Source organism: Miniopterus schreibersii (genome assembly GCF_964146895.1).
Source record: "Miniopterus schreibersii genome assembly, chromosome: 5".
NCBI classification, from domain to species: domain Eukaryota; kingdom Metazoa; phylum Chordata; class Mammalia; order Chiroptera; family Miniopteridae; genus Miniopterus; species Miniopterus schreibersii.
This window is the reverse complement of record NC_138106.1, coordinates 6796255-6818412: the sequence shown is the minus strand read 5'-3', so window position 1 is coordinate 6818412 and position 22158 is coordinate 6796255. Positions and strand designations below refer to the sequence as shown.

Genomic DNA, 22158 nt, shown 5'->3' with positions numbered 1-22158 from the left:
TTCCCTCTGACTGAGTTTCCCAAATGCGCAAAGTCTGTGCCAAAAGATTAACATCCAGACACGTGGCCTAAAATTTAACCCAGAGGAAAAAAATAAAACTCCTGCTTGTCCTAGTCAACCTTCCTTTAAAAATAAAAAAATTTAAAAAAATAAAAAAGAATGCCACGGGCCCCTTTATTTTGGACATGCTCTTAGTTACCGCGGCCTGCACAGCGCGTGTTCCGGGACTGAGAGCGGAAAGCACCCGGCAAACCTGAGCTGAGGCTGCGGCTCAGGGCTGACCCTGCGCGTCTCCGGGTTAAAGGAGTCACGGAAAGTGGGGGGGTGCGGAAACCAAAGGGCGCCCCCTGCCTTTAGGCTGTGGCACCCCCAGCACAGCACCTCCTGCCTGTCAAAATCCCTCCACTGTCCGCCTCTGCCTCTCCTCCACCTCGCCTCTCCTCCACCTCGCCTCTCCTCCTCTCCTCTCCTCGCCTCTCCTCCACCTCGCCTCTCCTCCACCTCGCCTCTCCTCCACCTCGCCTCTCCTCCACCTCGCCTCTCCTCCACCTCGCCTCTCCTCCTCTCCTCTCCTCCGCCTCTGCTCTCCTCTCCTCCGCCTCGCCTCTCCTCCGCCTCGCCTCTCCTCCGCCTCTCCTCACCTCGCCTCTCCTCCTCTCCTCTCCTCTCCTCTCCTCTCCTCTCCTCTCCTCTCCTCTCCTCTCCTCTCCTCTCCTCTCCTCTCCTCTCCTCTCCTCTCCTCTCCTCTCCTCTCCTCTCCTCCGCCTCTGCTCTCCTCTCCTCTCCTCTCCTCCACCTCGCCTCTCCTCCTCTCCTCTCCTCGCCTCTCCTCTCCTCTCCTCGCCTCTCCTCTCCTCTCCTCTCCTCCGCCTCTGCTCTCCTCTCCTCCGCCTCTGCTCTCCTCCACCTCTGCTCTCCTCCACCTCGCCTCTCCTCCACCTCGCCTCTCCTCCTCTCCTCTCCTCGCCTCTCCTCTCCTCTCCTCGCCTCTCCTCTCCTCTCCTCGCCTCTCCTCTCCTCGCCTCTCCTCTCCTCCGCCTCTGCTCTCCTCTCCTCCGCCTCTGCTCTCCTCCACCTTGCCTCTCCTCCTCTCCTCTCCTCTCCTCTCCTCTCCTCTCCTCTCCTCTCCTCTCCTCTCCTCTCCTCTCCTCTCCTCTCCTCTCCTCTCCTCTCCTCTCCTCCGCCTCTGCTCTCCTCTCCTCTCCTCTCCTCTCCTCCACCTCGCCTCTCCTCCTCTCCTCTCCTCGCCTCTCCTCTCCTCTCCTCGCCTCTCCTCTCCTCTCCTCCGCCTCTGCTCTCCTCTCCTCCGCCTCTGCTCTCCTCCACCTCTGCTCTCCTCCACCTCGCCTCTCCTCCACCTCGCCTCTCCTCCTCTCCTCTCCTCGCCTCTCCTCTCCTCTCCTCGCCTCTCCTCTCCTCTCCTCGCCTCTCCTCTCCTCGCCTCTCCTCTCCTCCGCCTCTGCTCTCCTCTCCTCCGCCTCTGCTCTCCTCCACCTTGCCTCTCCTCCTCTCCTCTCCTCTCCTCTCCTCTCCTCTCCTCTCCTCTCCTCTCCTCTCCTCTCCTCTCCTCTCCTCTCCTCTCCTCTCCTCTCCTCTCCTCTCCTCTCCTCTCCTCTCCTCCGCCTCTGCTTCTCCTCCGCCTCTGCCTCTCCTCCGCCTCGCCTCTCCTCCGTCTCTCCTCTCCTCTCCTCTCCTCTCCTCTCCTCTCCTCTCCTCTCCTCTCCTCTCCTCTCCTCTCCTCTCCTCTCCTCTCCTCTCCTCTCCTCTCCTCTGCTTCCGCCTCCGCCTCCGCCTCCGCCTCTGCCTCCGCTTCTCCTCCACCTCTGCCTCTCCTCCACCTCTGCCTCGCCTCTCCTCTCCTCTCCTCCACCTCTGCCTCGCCTCTCCTCTCCTCTCCTCCACCTCTGCCTCGCCTCTCCTCTCCTCTGCCTCCGCCTCTGCCTCCACTTCTCCTCCACCTCTGCCTCGCCTCGCCTCTGCCTCTCCTCCACCTCTCCTCTCCTCTCCTCTCCTCTCCTCTCCTCTCCTCTCCTCTCCTCTCCTCTCCTCTCCTCTCCTCTCCTCTCCTCTCCTCTCCTCTCCTCTCCTCTCCTCTCCTCTCCTCTCCCCTGCCTCCGCCTCTCCCCTGCCTCCGCCTCTCCCCTGCCTCCGCCTCTCCCCTGCCTCCGCCTCTCCTCTCCTCCGCCTCTCCTCTCCTCCGCCTCTCCTCTGCCTCCGCCTCTCCCCTGCCTCCGCCTCCCTGGTGCACTGACCGTCCCGCGCTGGGCCTGTGAAGCACGCGCCCTGCGGCCCCCCTGCGCCTGTCCTGGGGGGCGGGGCCAGCATTACCTGTGTTTCTAGCATGCATTAACCGTGGAGAGTTTTGTAAGGCTTTATCAACATCATCTGAAGTCAAATGTGGAAGAGGAGCTACAAAACAAAACAGCAACATCAAAATGAAAAAAAAGAGAGAGTTACCTTCCTTAAAAAAAAAGAAAAAGAAAAGAAAAGAGAAAAACACCCCCCACCCCACCCTAACGGCACTGGCTGCCCGAGAGCTCCCCATGGCCCTGCTCCTGTTAGCGTGTTAAAACCGAGACGGGGGCCCACGTGTGATCCCGGGAGTGAGTGGTGGGGATGCCAGGCAAAGCATTTACACCAGTTTCCACCACCCCACGGTGCCACTGCGCTCGTCTCCCCGACCATGCTCGATGTCTGAGAAAGGAAAGCATGCAGCAGGCTGTGGGTTCATGCCTCTCGTCGCCCCTGCGCCACCTGCTTCTGCAAGGTCCAGCCGCCTCTCGTGAGACCAGGGGGAGAGGCCCCTCACATGTTCCAGCGGGACGTGACAGGGGAGTCGGTTCAGCTTTAGAAAAGATAAACCCGCACTCCCCATCCAGTGGGAGCTTTTCCATAGGCCTCTAGTTCATTTGGGGGCACCGTGGAGACAAATGACGTGTGACCAGATAAAGGGTCCTTTCCCTTTGATTTTCTCAGTGGAGGGGACCCTAGAGGAGGCAGCTGAATGCCAAGGTGACCTTCTGGCGTCTTGGAAAAGTGCCGAGTACGCCCCAGCCCACGTTCAGCTGTCCTATCACCCTCCAAGCGCCCAGTTCTCTAAGATCCTCAGTGGGAGCTGGGTTAGGGCGGAGGTGCTCTTGGCAGACTGAGCAGACTCTGCAGCTCGGGGCAACGAGACCTCGCCCACAGGGGCCTGTCCCGAGTGGGGCCGTCTTACTCTCTCTGAGGTAGTGGAGGTGGGAGAGTAGGATGTCGGCGTTGTAGCTGGGGGTGAGCCTCTGGAAGTCGTCCTTGGTCATCTTGCACAGCTCCTTGCCGTCGATGTTCTGGAACAGTAAGACGTCCACATCCGGGAGGCCGTACTCTTTCACTGCCCACTCCAGCCACTGTCGCACGTGGTCCGTGCTCCATAGCGTGGGATCTGAAAGGGGGTGGAAACATACGAGGATCAACTCCTGGAGACGGATTTTTGGGGCAGAGTCACGTCCCAGGGGGGCTTCCCGCCAGCCACAGTCCCTGCTGTGGCTCCAGAAGCATGGCCTGGGTCAGGCTCCGGAACAGGTCAGGGCCTGGGCAGGCTCCGGGACAGGTCACAAAGAACGTCTGGGGGAAAGGCAATGCCACCCGCTGACTCACACACACGGATCACTGTCCTTAAAGTGAGCGGTTCTGGAAGCTTAGGCTTCTTCACCCCACCTGCCCCTCTGTTGCTCAGATACTCCAGAGCGTCCTGCAGGGATGGGGGGGGTGGAGTGTTCTTCCCCCCCCCCCATTTATTTTCATTTTAATTTATTCACTTAAAATAAATATTAGTAAATGGAAAATTTCCTTGGAACACCGCTGGTATCTTTATAAGAAACTATGAGTTAGCAACACATATCAGGAAGATGCTAATTACAGATTACAAAACATCCAAAACAGTATTTATACAAAATACTGAAAAACACTGACCACAGAGTTGGAAAGAAAGTGCAGGGAAGCCAAAACCCTAGCTCCGCCTGGGAGCTGGTATTTCTGAGAGAAAGCTGTCAGTTACACGCTTTTCCTGCGGAGAACTTGGTTTTCAACTAACTCGCACCTGCAGGAACAGGGCTGGCCAGGGACTCGCATTCCACAGCTGTGGCGCCCAAACGCCCCCACAGGATGCAGGCAATGTCATCACGCTCCACCGAGTGTGAGGGAGGGGACCCTGGGAGGACCAGGAGGGCAGGGCCCTGGGGAGCAGGAGTAGGCGAGCCCCAACAGAAACACGAGCCAGGACACCCCACCCAAACACCTGGGGGCTGGGTATTCAGGTGCCCACTGGCGGGTGGGGCTCCTCCCTCATGTCCCTGAGTCCTGGGACACCTGGGCGGGGAGCAGGGGCCCAGAGCTGTAACCCCAGCGCCTCTCAACTCCGGAGGCTGCTTCTCTTTCCTATCTGTTTTACATGTAAAATGGGAGCCTTGACCTCAGTCTCTGGACAGGCCCTTAGGGGTCAGGATGCCCCGGTCACACTGAGTGAAAAATCCTGGCGTGGGAATCAGTCATCCTTTCGAATCACTTTTTAGCTAATCACTTTAGACCTTGCTTGGTCTCACTAACCGGGCTGCTCACGGACAGATGGGGCCTGCCGCGTGCTGCTGAACTGGGTTTTAAGTTTACAGAGGCAAAAAGTAACAGTAAAAATTGCCAGAGAGTCAGAGCACCGGAGCTCTCCTCCTTCCCTCCTCTCTCTGTTTTTTTAATTAAATGTACTTGGGTTACATGTAATTAAATGTATTGGTTAATAACGTTATACATTACGTAAGTTTCAGGTGTACGATTCTGTAATTCCTCACCTGTCTACTCCACTGTGTCTCACCACCCCAAGTCTAGAGTCTCCTTCGTCACCACATATTTGGCCCCCTTTACCCTCCCCCTCCCGCCGCCCCACCCCCTGTGGAAACCACACTGTCGTCTGTGTCTGTGAGTCTGTTTGTTTTGTTTCTTGCTTTCTGTTTTATATCTATCCCGTGTGGGTGAAATCATATGGTTCTTGTTTCATATTGTTTCATATCTTTTATAATAGAAAGAAATGATTTCAAGTCCAGTACAATCTACCCTCATCCCAGCCCCCACCCCCACCCCCGCCGCCCCGACACACACACACGCGCACACACACACACACACACTGAAGTTGGTGCTTATGTCATGGTTATCCAGATTTCAATACTTTTACCAAGTCAACTATACATATTGTTTTGTGTACTTAAAGTTAACACCCATGGCATCTGATTTGCTTCCGGCTCTCAGCACTGTTGTTTTCAAGATGCATCCAAGTTCATGTATGTAGGTCCATTCAACCACTTAACGGCTCCTTGGGCGCCCCTCCCGTATAAATATGTCCAATTTACTGATCAATGAACATATCCCTGTGCCCGCGTGCGTACATGTGAAGGGATCTACATGGGCTCACGGCCCCGGGTCCACACTGGATTCACGGGGAGATGGAAAAACTTCTGCTGCCTTGTCTCACCTTTGGAGATCCTGATTTAATGCTGGAGGGCAGCCCAGACACGAGGGTTGTGCAAAGCTCCCGGGGTAATTCTAATGTGCAGCCCAGGCTCAGCTCACGCACCCCAGGGCCTCACTACTCAGGTGTGATCCTGGGACCAGCAGCATTGCCATGGCCTGGGAGCTAATTGGAAATGCGGAGTCCCGAGCGCCACCCAGACCTGCTGCATCAGGTTCTGCATTTCCACATGCTCCTCAGGTGACCTACGTGCAGGCTAAGTGTGGGGAAGCTCTGGCCCGGGGTGCGTACCTAGATGTGCAATTGCTGGGTCACAGGGCGCGGGCACCGTCAATGTCACCAGCTATTCTGGATTTCAGCCAACATTCTAACCCTCACACTCTCGATTGGCAATCGGTGCACAGACTCCGAAGACTAAGGCGGAGGCCGGCCCTCCCGCGGAGACAAGAGCATCTAGGAGACCCCCAGCACTGACAGCAAGGCGTGCCTGCGCCTCTGCATCCAACACATGGGAACGCTCTGCGAGTGAAGCCCAACGGGAGGCACGCGGTTCGCTCTGCAGCTGGCTGGGGCGCACATGCCCTGTCACTGGGTCAGGATTCTGCTTTCAGGGACAAAAGGTGCACAACTCCAGTCTGCGGACACAGGTCTTTCTTCTACCTTCCCTCCTGGCCGGTCATGATACCTCCCACAGACGCACATGGCACTGTGGCCCCAGGCACCCTCACTCAGGTCCCCCTCGTCCTCGGCTCTGCAGGAGACAGTGACGACCTCTCAGCCAGAGCCTCCCCCACGCACCGTCCTCCCCAAGGCATGTCCTCGGAACTCCACCACGAGACATTGGCCAAACGTTGCTTCTTTTTGCTTTGTTTTGTTTCGCCTTTAACAACTCAGGAGGACTACGTGTTGGTGTCACTACTGCCTAGAAATCAGTTCATCCCGGGAATGCGTTTTCTCCTCTTAGTGGCAGAACCAGATGGCCTAAGGATGGTGCATAAACTCCTTCTGAAAGTCACTGGGTTCGTGCCACAATGGTGAAAAGACAGTCCAGTCTCTCCACCGTCCCTCCCTTGGTGCGCCGGTGCTGGGTTTCCCTCCCCTCGCCAGGTCGCCACGGCTCGCTCACTGCCCCGTGCGGGACGCCGAGGCTAATTCCTCCGCCTGCACGGTTCTCGTCTCTAAGCCGCTCTCTTCGGCGTTTGGTGGAACAGCCGTTCTCCTGCGCTGCGGGTGCGAGTGTAAGTGGAGACCACCTTTCCGGGGAACCCGATGGCAACACCTCTCAAACGTCTTCTTAAAGAAATGGGTGCACATTCTCTGACCTAAAAATTCCACTGCTAGAAATTTATCCTAAGGAAATAATAGGGGATGTAGGAAATGGTTTCTTTCCAAGGATGTCCTTTGTGGAGTTGTTTATAATTGCGCAACACTGGAAACACCCTAAATGTCCGACAGAAAGAGAACTGGTTACATCGTGCATTTAGGAGCGCTGCCTGTGATATTCAGGAACTAAAGCCTACGCTGCTAAACATATTTACTGATATGGACAAAAAACTCCAAAGTAGATTCAGCTAAAAAGTCTGAATACACTATGGCAGGAGCATTATGTTTTGCAAAGAAATAGAAATAAACATCTCCACGGAAAGAATTTTGGAGGAACATGCAGCCAAATGGCAACTATGAACACAACCACAAAGCAGAATTAAATCTGTGTTATCCAAGCAGGACGTGGAAGTCCCGAGAAGTAGCAACTAATGATGCCCGGGGAAAAGGCTTCGCCTGGGTGTGTGTCTTGAGCCTGCATGAACGAGAAGGGTTTTGACAGAGGCAGGAGAGAAACCCTTCATGTAGGGCAACAGGCTTGAGCCCAGCTTCATACCCGCATAGGCGTGAAACACCTGATGCGCAAGGGAGACGTGAGAAAGCGCGCGTGGCTGGAGAGGAGGGTTTACCAGGGGTCCCAGCCGCAGACTCATGGGGATGGGGATGGAGATGAAATTTGGGGTCAGACTGAGGGGAGCCTTGAGTATCTTGCTAAGAAGCCTGGTCTTTATGATCTAGGAATTTCAGAGTCCTTGACAATGTCTGAGGAATCAAAGAATGTTTTAAATCACACCAAGCGCCACAAACTTGGTGGTAAAATAAAAATCTCTCTCGGGAGCCAGAATACCCATAGTGAGGTCTCATTCAACCATTTACTAGATGTCAACGTTGACCTCTCTGGGATGCGTTTTCGTTTCCGGTGGGTAATTAAGTAGTGAACGGTTAGGGGGATAGAAAAGTAAATGAGATAATGTACGTGAAAGCACTTTGCCAACATAACATATTGCCCAGGGGGAACGCACCCCCACGCTGGCTTCTGCACTGCAAACTCGGCTAAAATGAAATAAACAATCTATTATCGCAGGGCAGCCTCTTCCTTTGAACGCAAAAGTCTGATTTATCACTTTATTTTAAGAAGCTCTTGGAGGTGCTTCTGTCAGATGAATCATGAGCCACCGAAGATAAGTTGTTTTGTTTCCAGCCTCCAGTCCAATTGTTTTGAAAACATCTGTGTCATCATTCCACATTTCATGGACATCCGTGTGGTAAATCCCGATACCGGGTAAGAGGGGGAAAGCAGCCACCTCTCTCTGAAGCCTCTTATTCGTGTCTTAGATGACATGGTTAATATCCCCAAGTTTTACGAATGCTATTTCAGTAAATTGGAATTTAAAGATTAAATAAAAGCAAAATGTAGAGTCCTGGAGTTGCACTGTTTTCTGTGCTGGGTGGCTGGGGGGTGGGGGACAGTGGGTGGGAAAAGGGTTGCATTTTTTTTTTACATTTCCCTGCAACTGGTTTCTGACCTAGTAGATTTCTGCTGTTGCCAGGAAAATATTAAGTAGACATTTAAATTAGCCAAAGGATATCGCATTGCTGAAGACATATTGTACACGGTCATGAAACGGTATCCCTCGTGCAGGCAGACATCCTGTCTCAGAGACCCCTCCAGGGGAATGAATAATAGTAATAAGCTTAAACAACAGCCACCTTGGTGATAACGTGAGCCCTGAGTGGCATTTTCCTTGAACAGCATCAATGCAAAATATTGTCTTCCAGATAGAAAAATTGCCCTTGATGTTGAAAAAAACTACCATAAAGTAAAACGTACCTCTAAGGCACATCACAACCCTATGAAATCTTTGTTTACAAAACCAAGCACTGAACAAGTCTGCCCATCTGCTGTCCAGCCTCTACTCAAGGTTGCTTCAGAACCTCTTGATTTCCAAAGATATGGATGGGGGTGTTATCATTCTGATCATTATTAATTTCTAACTTTGTTGCACTTCGGCTAGTGAATGAGGTCATATGACACTGATTTTTTTTTATATCGGTTGTTTCTTTTTTAGTGTCCAATTGTATGGTCAGTTTCTGCAAATGCGCCTTCAGTGTTTAAAAAAATTGCAAAATCTCTTACTGTTGGGTGCAGGTTTCTATTAATAACCATTGATTCAAAATAGGTAACGTATATATAATTTCATATCACTGGTTTATCAATTACTGAGAAGGGCAAATGAAAATCTCTCACTAAAGTGGATTCGTCTGTTTCTCCTGCCAGTTCTTTATGTATTTTGAGCCTATGTGATTAGGCATATACGAGTTTGTCACTGTCATATATTTTCGTGAAGGGAACCTTTTTTCATTATGTAATAATCCTCAATTATCGCCAATAGGGCTTTCTGCTTTCTATTTCCACTTCTGTCAGCTTTATTTTGATTAAAATTTGATAGTATGTCTTATTCAGTCTGTTTGCTGTCGCTCTTCGTGTTAGATGTTTTTGTAGATAGTACATGACTGGCTTAGAAGTGTTTTTAAGAAATCTCACTCTCTGTCTTTAATAGCCAGTTTAGTCTACTTACTACTTACATTTGTAACTTATTTAGCTGGTTTCTACAACCTTTTTTGTGCTTTCGATTTACCTTGCTTTGTCTGTTCTGTATTTCTCCTTCCCAAATGTCTAATTCGATCTATTTTTCTTCATTCCTTTTTTTTTTTTATTTCTCCACTGGTTTGGCTGTTTAACATTTTAGCTCTATTTCTTTACTTGTTAATCTTTAAACAAAATGCATTTAATCATCGAATATATCCTTTCCCCAAAGAATGCAAGGAATGTAGAAATATTGACCTCTTATCTCCCACCCCTGATCTCACATAATATTGTCCAATGTTTTTACCCTGCTTTATAGCTGTGCTCCCATGTTAGGAAGCTGTGGTTGTCATTTTATAGCTGTGTCTCTTTAATCTGCCCTCATAGTAACCAATGTCATTGGTCTCACTTCCTTCTTATATCTCATTCTTTCCCCTAGGATCCATTTTCTTTCTTTATTAAATCTTTCCTTTTCTGAACTGAGGGTAAGTTAGCAACAAACCCACTCTGAATCTTTACTTCGCTCTCAACTGACCTACTAGATTAGACTGCACTCTTAATAAATGTGTTTCCTTTGCTTTCCTCTGAAGTTTAGTTTATTCTCCTAAAGGCATATTCTAAAGCACCTATTGGCTTCACTTAGCTACTAAATGGGTCTGTGGCAGGAAAAACAATAAAAGGTTAAGAGCCCAGAAGATAAGCTCCAATTGTGTCCCTGTCTCCTGGGTCACTGGAGATTGCTCTCCTACCGCCCTCTGCTCTGTTTCGTTGCTGAGCAGTTTGCGGTCCTGATAACCGTCATTATTTGCAGCGAGTCTGAGCTTTGTCCTTAGCTGGCTTTACAGCGCTCTGTCTTTGCTCTCCCGCAGTCTCACCAGAATGTCATGGCTGCGACTTATTCTCATTTTTCCTTCCCTGACTAGTGCTTCCTGTATTTGGAAAACTGTCTCGTTCGTCAATTTTGGAAAAGTCAGCTTTTATCTCCAAGTATTTCATCTCTTTCGTCCTGTTTCCTCCTTTCTGGAACTTCCATTAGGTCTGCGCAGGACACGATCACGAGTCCTTCCCACTCTGACCTTCTCTCATTTGTTCCACCTCTTTGTTGCTGCTGCAGTCTGAGGGCAATCTCAAGTGTACTTTCCTTCATTCACTCTTTGTTTTTTTCCACATGTATTGTCTTATTTAATCCACTCAGCACCATGCACAGCAGGTATTACTGACATCCTCATTTTGGTGGCAAGAAAATGAAGGGACAGTGAGATTTAAGTGACTTCCCAGATCCCGGAGCTAGGAAACGCCAGAGTTTAGAGCTCAAGTGTGTAATTCCCGATCAAGGACTCTTAACCATGAGCTCTGTGTGTGCCCCCTGGGCTGCCGTGTGGGTCCCGCAGGTTGTCTTAAACACAGAATGAACCAAACCAAAACCATCTGGAACATTTTTTCCTACATTCATCAATAGCCACCCGACCAATCATGCTCAATCGAAGCTATTTTCAATTCCATTCTTCTCTTCGGTTTTCAAGAAAAACAGACAAAGCATCACCATGGTAGAAACGTAAAGGGTCAGTGTGAGCAGGCCTGGAGATTATCTGAGCATCTCCTCCACCCATCCTTCATCGTGGGCAACTTAGCTTCCCTAGTTTCAGCTCCTTTATCTGTAAAGTGAATAAATGCTACCTAAAATATAGGGGTGTGGGGCTTAAGTGAGATAGTACCTTTTTTACAAAGTGCATATGGCCAAGTGCCTGACACCTAGCGGGCACTCAGTAGGTGGTAGCTGTCTCCATTTCTATTTGCATGAGCTCAGTCACACACATCACCCAGTATCCTCAATAGCTACTCAGCTCATAGCTTAAAAATATAGTTAACACTGACTTTAGGATTTAAATTGTGGCTGATTTGCTTGTTTAGTTACTTTATTTATCATAGAAGGAATTTAAACAGAAGCTTTTAAAACACATTCTATAATGTAGACATAGTGGGAGGGATTATTGGGAGTGTTCAGTGGCACGAGAAAGAATAATAAAGAAACGTGTACTTTTACCGTCAAATTCTTTAAGTACAAATGAGCAATGGTGGGAAGTGGCTCTGTTCTTACCCGCCTGTGCACAAGTCCCTGGGAAAGTGATTTCACCTCCCTGGGGCTCAATTTTCTCGTGTTTAAAGGAAGAGACTTGTGATAGTATCTGTCAACGAGACCTGGTCACCAGAAGCCCAGATACTTGGTTCAACGTTATTTCTGGGTGTGTCTGTAAGGGTGTTTCCAGAAGAGATTAGCATTTCAATTGGGGAGAGGACCCTCCCCTATGTTGGTGGGAGTCCTCTGATGCGGGCCCTGAACCCGACAAAACCGTGGAGGGAGGGAGGATTCCAGTTCAGCCTGGCTGTGGAGCTGGGATGATCTCCTGCCTTCAGTCCTCTGGCTTTCATGCCTTAAGACTGGACTGAAAGCTCCACCATCCACTCTCGAGTCTCCAGTTTGCAGACGGTGGGTTGTGGATTTCAAGACTTCTCAGCCTCCGTAACCACCTGAGCCAATTCCCCGTAACAGATAAATGACAGATGAGAGATTGATGGAGAGATTGGCTCTGCTTCTGCGAAGAACCCTGACTAATACAAAATCGAACCAAGAGCGTCAAGCCTCTCGCAACCACAGCTCCTGTGATTCTGCGACTCCCACTGACTGAATCTGGACTACAGGACCATCGGCTCAACAAATGCCGCTTACTGACCTCTGCTTCTGCTGTCTGGTGATTAAGATCACCAACAAAAGACAGAGTCACCAACCCATGGAGCTTATAATCTAAGAGAACAGGCAGGCTCCTCAATGACTAGCTCTACTAAGCTGAGAGCAGAACGTGTTGGCCAGCCGGGCCCGGTCAGAAGCACGCTCTTCTATCACCCGTCGCTCCTCGCTTTCAGAGCCCAGCCCAGAGATGCCGCGCTCAGGGAGGGTCCTGTGGACGCGACGGGAGCCCTCTGCCGGTGTGAGAACCTGAAGTCCCGACTCCCGACCAACAGGCTCACCCTGGGCATGTGCTGGCTGTCACACCGGGCTGCTCTCTAATGTCACGCCCTCTGCTCATGGAGTATGTCACAAGAAAGGCTGGTGAAATGCGGTGTTGCAACCCTGGCAAGAAGGGGGTCAGTCTACAGCCTGGATGGGCTCTGAGTGGCAAGTCCTCTCTGAGAAACACACTGTTTTTGCCGGGACACTTCTATCTGAAAACAGGAATTGTTTCTCCAAGTGACTCTTTTTATCTTGGCTGCCGGGAAACTCAAAGCCATATTGGAAGCTTAGCCACAGCATCGTGGCAGAGCCTGTAGCCAAGAGCTGCATTCTCCTTCCTCCATGTGAGCTTGGCTTTCCACTAATATTTTATTTTTATTGATTGATCTGGGGGGGAGGGGGGGAGAGACAGATTGATTTGTTGCTCCACCTATTTATGCCTTCCTTGGTTGCTTCTTGTATGTGCCCTGACCCGTATCCAACCCACGACCTTAGTGTATTGGGACAATGCTCTAATCAACTGAGCTACCTGGCCAGGGCTCCACTAATATTTTGAATTGCCTTAGTGCTAATCCCTAATTTCTATTCGAACAAAAGTCTGGTTCATGTGTTTACCTGTAGTTTAGTTCACAAGGCATCTTGACTCCTCAATGGAATTAAATAGTATATCGTGTTTAAGTAAGGATATAGGTATATTATAGAATATAATTCGAAACAAAATAAAGTGTTGTAATGCAAGAATTGGTAAGATGTAAGAGAAGCAAGTTGTCAAAGGGTCAAGGGTGGCTTCCCAGACAGGGTGGGCTTCGAAGAGGCCTTGAAGGATGGGAAGGCTCTGTGGGCACAGAAGGGAGGGAGGGTCTCCACCCGGAGAACAGCACGGACCAAGACTCCAGGTTGTGGTAACGCAGCGTCCAGACTGAGCAATGTGAAGGGAGGGCAGGACAGGGCACAGGAAAATGGCAGAGGCCGCAAAGGGACTTAGGAATCAGATCGTGAGGGTTTGGTACAAAGGAAGGTCTTCTCAACCAGTCATGTTTATATTTGTCTCATTCCCCAGATGCCCTGAAACATCTGTCTGAGTCACTCACTGGAACCCTTAATCACACTGTCTCCTAATGCCCCCTGAGGATGGGCCCTACCTACTTGTCCTTACCTACTTCTGACAGGTGTGGGTCATTTCCTCTGTGACTAGGGTGAGTGACAAGTTCTCAATGAACTTCCACAGCATGGAGGGTCCGAGTAAGACACAGGCGAGTAGTTTCAACCAAGTGTTTGGGGGCCAAGAAGAGGGGATTTTAAGTTGCATAAAAGCTTTTACTCCTGGTGCCTGGAACATAGTAAGTGCTCAGTGAATGAATGAATGAATAAATGAATGAATGAATGAATGAATGATGAGAGTAAACCAGTGAAGAGATGAATGTGGCAGCTTTATATCTCCTAGACTCCTGATTACCACAAGAGTTTACGCTCAAGGTGGATATTTAGAAAATAAAAATCGAGTCTTTGAAAAGCCTGATGCATTAGCACCCATTTTAGGGAATAAAAACAGAGAAAAAGAAAAATCTTTCAAAATAATGCAAGCTGCTAAAACCAGAGCTCCTGTTGCACTCCAGTCAGCATTTTGCAATTTCTGAGAAAAGTGGACGAAGACCGTGCCTTCCTCTTCGTTGGGCCTCCTGGTTGGCACATCGCCGAGGGCAATGTCGATACCCACAAGCAGCAGGGACTGCCGGAGGCACACGGGGACATGCGGGGACAGCATCCCCAAGGTGGAGGCTTCATGAGGCATGAAGCGGACTTTCCTTAGAACCTATTGGTTCCGAGGTGCGATGGGGGCCCACTGTTTCTAAACACTGCCCTGCGTTCACAGCCCCGTGAGGCAGAGCTGGAAACATCTACAAGGCGGTTCCAGCCTTGAACTCACGTGGTCTCGCCGCTGCTAACACAGTGAACTGCACTCGGGCCTGGTGCTGCGCTGGATCCCACTTGTCCAAACGGAGCTGAGCGCGGACACCAGTGAACATTGCTGAGGTGCCTCCTCCCCTCTCATCCTGCATTTTGTCTTTAGTGGTCCCAGATGTCCTTGTGAATGCCTCGACATGTGGCCTTTTCCATATCTGCTGTGCCAGCCAATGATGAGCCCAAAAACACATCGTAAGGCAGAAGCCGTAGGAGGACAAAGTTCCTTCCTGCCAAGCGGATGAGTCTTTTTCCTTTGGATGCCAATGTGAAACTATTTTCTACCCTTCCTTTCTGCCATGTCTTCTTCTAAAAGGGACACCTCATGCCCTCATTAAGACTAGTTCACACGTAGTAAAATAAGCTTGGTTTAGTGTCTCCCATCTAGATTAGAGCGTCTTGTACCTCATTACACATGAAAACCATCCAGGAGTGTGTCCATGCAGAATCCTCACCCTCCCGCCTGGGTGCGGAAAACCTGGAAACGTGCATTTTAATATCATACGTTTCTAGTCAGGCTCCAAATTAAGCTGAGCCAACAAAGAGCCGTTTAACTAGGCCGCAGGTGTCGGGCCCTCTGATTACGATGGATGTCACTGAATGACGCTCTGATGTACAGCTGTGTAAGAAAGAGCCAACCCTGTGAGATGCAGACCTAGACACACAGGTATGCACACCAGATAAGTAGATGATGCTAGATAGATTGATAGATAGATAGACAGATAGATAGACAGATAGATAGATGATAGACAGAGAGATTAAAAGTACAGATGTGATTTATTGTCTAGCTAGTACACTGTGAGCAGCAGAGGTACAATCCAACAATTTTGCCAGGACAATAGGCATTAGCCAGGGCTTCCTAGAATGCCTGGTGCCCTACCAATAAGTGCTTCTCTCAGGACTTCCTGTAATCCTCCTATAACCAACCAAGAAACACATCTTTTTCTTAACTCAGAATTAATAGCTGGGATGTCTTTCCCACACTAGTTTTCTTTTATCTTATGGATTCAGAGTCACAAGTCCTCTGCGCACTGCCTGCTGACACCTTGGAGCCAAATAACACCCACTTTTTGCAACTGTGCAGGATTTCAATGTTTGCACATATATATATATCTCCTCACTCCTGGCTTCACTGTCTGTTCTTACTTCAGCCCATAAACCCTGTCCATTTATTTTTTAAACTGATTCCACCTTGCTCTTTGGTGTATATTTGTGTGAGCTAACCTTAAATTCATTCTGCAATAAGGAGGCAGAGTAAATATGTGAAATAAAGGAATACATATTTATCCATTAGGGATATTTTATGAGTTTCTTTATAGGTCTTGAGTTAAAGATAGTATCAAAAGCAAGGACTTCAAGAAGTGAGGAGTCCAAGTACAAAAATGCCCTCTGAGCCCAGACAGTCCCAGGTCCTGTTTTGTGCCCCTCAGTCTACCCACCAATTTTCTGGTCAGTACATATGAGGACTGTTTTTAGGTCTAGGACATGAACATTGGTATGTAGCTGATGGATGGTATAAATAGTTAGAAGTAATAATTTTTCATCTATCTTTATGATTTGAACTCCTGAATTAATCGGGCATCTAACTAGCGAAACTATATGAACCATCCGGAACCAGGTCTGGAGAATTCTATCTCTGTACGCAGACTACGATATGCCCAAAATGTGCCTGGGGGAGGCCTGGATCCCGGAGGGAGGGGGCAGGTGCAGCAGCTGACAGAGCTGCCCAGGTCCTGCAGCCCCACCACCAGCGTTGGGAAGTGATGTGGATTGTGCCATGCGGCCGTGTGTGTGCGTGCACGCGTGTTCACCTGTGTGTCTGTGTATGAGAACACATACATGAAGCTTGACCAATAACTGAAAGACACAGCTTGCAAAATCAGCCACAATTAGCTCTCTTACAAACACTATTAACTGAATAACTGCCTGCATTCGTATGAAGCAACCCTGGGCGGGAGCCGCTGAAAGAGGGCTTTCCTCAGGGCTGAAACCAGCTTTACACAAACACTGTGAGCCAATCTGCACGGCCGCCCTCCACCCGCCAACCGGCCGAGCGCGAGGGGCCGGCCTGCTGGACGCTCTCGGTTAACCGGTGCTCGGCCGCTTCCCGCGTGACTCTCTCCCGCTCTCTAAACATCTCACTAACACAGAAAGCCTCAGGTCTGGCCACTGGGAAGGACACTGATGACATCGAAGCATAGCGATGGCGAGGCAGAACCACGGCCTCCCTGGTTGGAGGGTGCAAGTGGCACCGGGCATTCCCTCGTGGGCCTGGACTCCGTGAGGAATCCCGACCCCAGGACAGCCTGAGATGCCGCCTCCGGATCGCTGCAGGAACACCCAGTCGAGGGCAAGGCCCACTGAGCAGCGACTGCGACGTGGCCTCATGAGATTTTCAGTTTTACGTCACCCATTTCCTCCCAGGAGCTTCAAGTCCTTCCTCCTGTCACCTTTAGTTGTGCTAAATAAATAAGTCCGTGGCATTTTCCTCAAGCTCAGGGTCACTGCTTTGGGCCAGGTTTAGAATAAATTCCGTGGTCAAGACTTACTCTGGCTCTCGAATCTCTATTGCAGGCCAGGGAGAGCTGGAATTTTAGATTCTAAGAACAAGCTGTATACTGCTCCTAACTGATTATTTTCCCAGGTAAGAAATTTTTTTTAAAAAACCAACAAGGTTACCATTTATTATAAATAGCACAACATAAAAGAAAAGATACTTAACACCAAATAATCTCAGAGAAAGGGCAATTCCTGCCTCTGGGTCACTTTCCATGGACATCCCCCCCACACACACACCTCTTGGGTGACTTTCCATGGACATCCCCCCCACACACACACCTCTGGGTCACTTGCCATGGACACCCCCCCACACACACCTCTTGGGTGACTTTCCATGGACATCCCCCCCACACACACACCTCTGGGTCACTTGCCATGGACACCCCCCCACACACACCTCTTGGGTGACTTTCCATGGACATCCCCCCCACACACACACCTCTGGGTCACTTGCCATGGACACCCCCCCACACACACCTCTGGGTCACTTGCCACGGACACCCCCACACACACCCGTGAACATTTCCCCACAGCCTCACAAACTTCTGCTGGCTTCCAGGTACCGCTCCTGCCCTGGACCAAGGAGGCGGCAGGCGCCCCAGGCAGGGAGGGACAGCTCAGCCACCCCTCGGGGGCACTTACCCGCCGGCACGATGACTCTGCGCTCGTTCGTGGTCATGTTGGGGGGCGGCACGTGCTTCTCCTCCATGTAGCTGCCGTAGCTCATCCCGACCACGTCCGGGCCGCTCACCATCTTCCCGCCCTTGGCCACGCCGCATTCGTCGGGGGAGTTTCTGGTGGAGAAGAGACAAATCCGTCCATTCCTGGGGCAACCACAAACCACGGCGCCCCGGCCTTGCAGGGAAGGCGGGGGGGGGAGGGGAGAAGCGACAAGGCAAGTATAGTGCCGTCGGGGACTGAAGGTGCCCCCCCAAAGTCGGTGTGTTGAAGCCCTAACGCCAACATGATGACCTTTGAAGATGGGGCCCTTCGAGGTAACTAAGTTTAGATGAAGGTGTGAGGCGAGGCCAACATATCGGACTAGTGGGTCCTTACGGAGGGCAGGGGACCGGCGAGCTCTCTGCGCCCCGGGAGGACACAGAGACGCCGGCCCTCCCAACCCAGGCGGAGGGCTCTCCCCAGGCACCAACCCAACTGGCACCCTGACCTTGGACCCCCAGCCGCCAGAACTGTCCTCACAGAATGAATGTCTGTTGTTTAAGCCCCTCGCCGATGGTATTTTGTTAGGGCAGCCTGAGCCGACTAGGACAGCGCCAGGCTCGGGCACAGCGCGGAGCAGGCACGTGGGGAGCAAAGCTGCCACCTGGCTTCTATTTCTTCACCCAAGTCCTCCTGAAGCTGTCATGTCAAAACTGCATCTGTGACAGCTGATTGGAAACACGTGCAGAAAACAGCGAACTGCCGTTTGTTCTCGCTGCGTGACGGTAAACAGGCCACGCACGCAGATGCTGGGGGCGACACTGGCACGCAGATGCCGGGGGCGACACTGGTACGCAGATGCTGTGGGGTGACACCGGCGCTCTCAGAGAGGCTCAGCCTAGAACAACGTTCCTCTTTTTCAAAACCTCAGAAGGAAATCCTTGTGCGGAATTTCAAACTCCAATTTCAAGCCAATCTTTAGCTATGTGAGACTCACGATGTCCCAAGCTCAGGTGCCAGCAGGCAGGCAGAGAAGGGGGTGGAAGCTGGTGCCCCGGGGGTTGGCCCCCCAGGGCCCTGGGGCTGGGGTGTACAGCCAGCTGTGGGGACACAGAAGGGCCTCAGCCACTGGGCCCTGGGAACAGTTCACTGGGCTGCTGTGAATAAGGAGGCCACAGCCATTAGGATATGGACAACCTGCCTTTCTGGGAAAGAAAAAAGGGAATTTTTTTGAAATTCGAAAGTTATAGGACATGGTAAAACTGTATCTAAAAAGTAAATTCCAAGTGGAAGATCCAGCTTAACCAGGAAACAGAAAAATCCGTCCCCTCCTTCTGAGATGGCTAACCCACAGAGGGTTAACCCAGGATCACTGCAGCAGGGGGTCTTGGCATTCAGGTAAATTGCCTCTCAAGTTCTACCCTACAGGTGACTTTTCTTCTTCTCAGGAACCCATGAGTCTCCCCTGGATTTTAGATTTCCCTCCCTATGTGGCAGGCCTGAGGTTGCGGGTCTCCTCCACACTGTTGGTGGGAGCTGTGCAGCCACCTGGCACGGACTTGACCTTCAAGTCCGAGAAGGTCACAACCATCCAAGGCAGGAGGGCACTCTCTGGGTGGCACAGGGCAGAGGTGGGATGAAGAAGGTCATTCCAGACCCAAAGGTCATAGCAGGGAAGTGGACAGGAAGGGCAGACCCAGGGGCTGCAAGGCTCTGGACTGTGTTTGTTCAGCATCTGCGAACTTTGAAAATATAGATTTGTTCTCAGCATCACTTGCTCATGTGTCCGGTGCTGATGGAGGGAGCCCAGGGCCGACCATAAGTGAGGAGCAGTTAACGTCTGTGGATGGAGGTTGCAGCTGGGGCCACCCAGCACTGAGGCTCGACCGCGGGCCGGGAAATACACTGCCCTGGTCCAGGGCATCCTCACAGCTGTACTAACATGAAGGAAATTTAAAAATAATAACAGCCTGCGTTCCCATGGTGCAGACCCGCTATATTTCCAACGCTGCCTACACATGCTTTATTTCCTCTTGAGGCAGTTTTTCCTGGCCTCAAACATTTATCTCTAAAAGACCCATCCTAGTATCAAAACATGGAGTGTCTTCACTTGAGCCTTAGTTTCCTATCCCTTTGGAAAATTCCATCAATTGAGCGGAGCGTATGTTTGGGTCTATTTGCCTCAAGGAGAGAAGTTACTAGGGGAGAGAGTTAAAGGGATTTGGTTCTTTAGGGAAAAGACTAGATGCAACTCAGGAGATGAGCGTAACTCAAGCAACAACTCTAAAGTCCAGGATGAGCACCGTTCCGGGCCATTTACTCACCCACTTAGATTGAGCACCTGCTGTATACCAGGCACCCTAAGTTTTCTTCTCCAGCAAGGCAGTTAACTATCTAAAAAGTTAATGGTCAAAGAGATGTACAGAATTATAGAAATAGGGGACTTTTGGGAATTATGGATGCTTCAGACCAATTCTTTCATTTTCTTATAATTCTTAACAGTTTAATTTCCATATCTGAGGACAAGTGCTCTAGGCATGGATCACAGTAGTTTTCCTATGGTTGTAAAATAGGGCTCCATCAAATCCAGAGATAAGATGAACTATTAAACTGCATTGTCTGGAGCTTTCCAAAACTATGTGTAAGTATTTCAAGTTGGGACAAATTTAGTAAAGTTCCTTTGTTTTCACGTTGTAACCACAAGACATAATTCATCTCACAACGCTTCCTCATCCCTGCTTTCACTGTAAAAACAGAAAATCAGACCCTAATTTCAAAAGTTGCACCTTCAGGACAATGAAAACATAGTCTTTTTTCCATTGTATTTTGTTTTAGTTTCAGAGGAAGACGGATTGGAACTATGTTTTTGACCATTTCAAATAGTTTTTGTAATAAATCTAAGGGAACTCCAAGCCCAGGGTGGGGAGAGGGTCACCCATAGGACCACATGCTGGACTCAAAGTAGGAGTTCAACAAATATCGGTTAAAGGGGCCCAAGGTGTTATGTTCTCACTTTTCAGTCACTTCCCCTTCCTTTCATTCTTGGCAATTTCAACAGCAGAAGAGTGGGATCTAATAGTCCTCACAAGAGCACTCTGGGATAGAGAACCTGTTTGAAGAAATAATGGCAGAAAACTTCCCTAACCTGGCCAAGGAAAACGTCACACAAGTTCAGGAAGCACAGAGAGATCCCAAAGAGGCCCACAGCCAGACACATCATAATTAAAATGCCAAAAATTCAAGACAAAGAGAGAATCTTAAAGGCAGCTAGAGAAAAGCAATGTTACCTACAAAGGAGCTCCCATAAGGCTGTCAGCTGACTTCTCATCAGAAACTGTACAGGCCAGAAGGGAATGGCAGGAAGTATTCAAGGTAATGCAAAACAAGGATCTGAAACTAAGACTACTCTATCCAGCAAGGCTGTCATTCAAAATACATGGTGAAATAAAGAACGTCCCAGAAAAGAAAAAAAAAAGGCTAAAGGAGTTTATCACCACCAGACCAGCACTGCAAGAAATGTTAAAGGGATGCTGTAATAAAAAGTAGAAATAGAGAGAGAAATATAAGCATAAAGAATTAAAATGGCAATAGATGACTGCCAATTAATAATAATCTTAATGTAAATGGATTAAATGCTCTAATCAAAAGATGTAGGGTGGCTGAACGGCTCAGAAAACATGACCCATACTTATGCTGTCTACAAGAGATCCACCTCAAAACAAAAGACTCACACAAGATGAGAGTGAAGGGATGGAAAAAATTTTTTCCATGGAAATGGAAATGAAAAAAAAGCTGGGGTAGCAACTCATATCTGACAAAATAGACTTCCAACTGAAGGCCTTAACTAATCACTCTTAAACATAATTTGGAGAATTACGGTCAGGTGAGTTGAGAGCATGAGCATTGACTTAAAATTGACTGTATTTTGAATAAATGGTAAAAGAACATGGTGAAAAATATCAAATAAATTGGAAATTTTACTAAATATAAACTAAGGTGAGAAGTCAGCTATATCACCAAACCCAACGGTCTCTTATAAGGCTACAGAATCAGAGGGCTCGAAGAACCCCCATTCCTGAGCCCCAGGAGTGACTCTCTAGAAGCTTCTCGGATACACCAGTGTTTAGCTATGTTAATACTTTGTTTAAGGAGATTCGATCATGTCCCTCTGCAGCTCCAGTGGTATATTTATGTGTATGTGTGGTGATTTTGAAGATATTTTATTCCTCTACCCATTCTCAAACTATGTGAAGTTTGTAGTGGGTTATAAAAACACATACAAAACAAAACGATAGCCTAACTCAATGATGGAATGGAATCGAATGGAACATAAGGGCAGAAGAGTCATTAATCAAGAGATAAAATCAGCACACTGAGTAAGCTTCCTATTATAGCTGCTGGAGGTAGGACATCAATGTGTCTCTGAGCTTCCTACCAGCCAAAGCAAAGAAGGCAGTGAGTGCATCCTGTCACCATGCAAGGACTCAAGAAGAGAAAACCAAACGAGTTATTTGGCAGAAGCAAAGCTTTTCCTGGGCTGAGACTAGAGAGGAGTTTCTCTCG

The 22158-nt window shown here is 49.5% G+C and overlaps 1 protein-coding gene across 8 annotated transcripts in view; it reads right to left on the bottom strand.

Annotated features, from left to right (window-relative positions):
- Window positions 1-22158, bottom strand: part of ERG (ETS transcription factor ERG) — a 208847-nt gene that overhangs the window by 18379 nt on the left and 168310 nt on the right. For 6 of the 8 annotated variants that reach the window (XM_081137722.1, XM_081137718.1, XM_081137719.1 and 3 more), the window contains 3 exons: window positions 17578-17729; window positions 3218-3421; window positions 2329-2409 (listed from right to left, as the gene is read on the bottom strand). In XM_081137722.1, the coding sequence (XP_080993848.1) occupies window positions 2329-2409; window positions 3218-3421; window positions 17578-17729 (437 nt within the window). The remainder of the gene's footprint in view (window positions 1-2328; window positions 2410-3217; window positions 3422-17577; window positions 17730-22158) is intronic. The other 2 variants (XM_081137723.1, XM_081137725.1) reach the window with 1 other exon arrangement.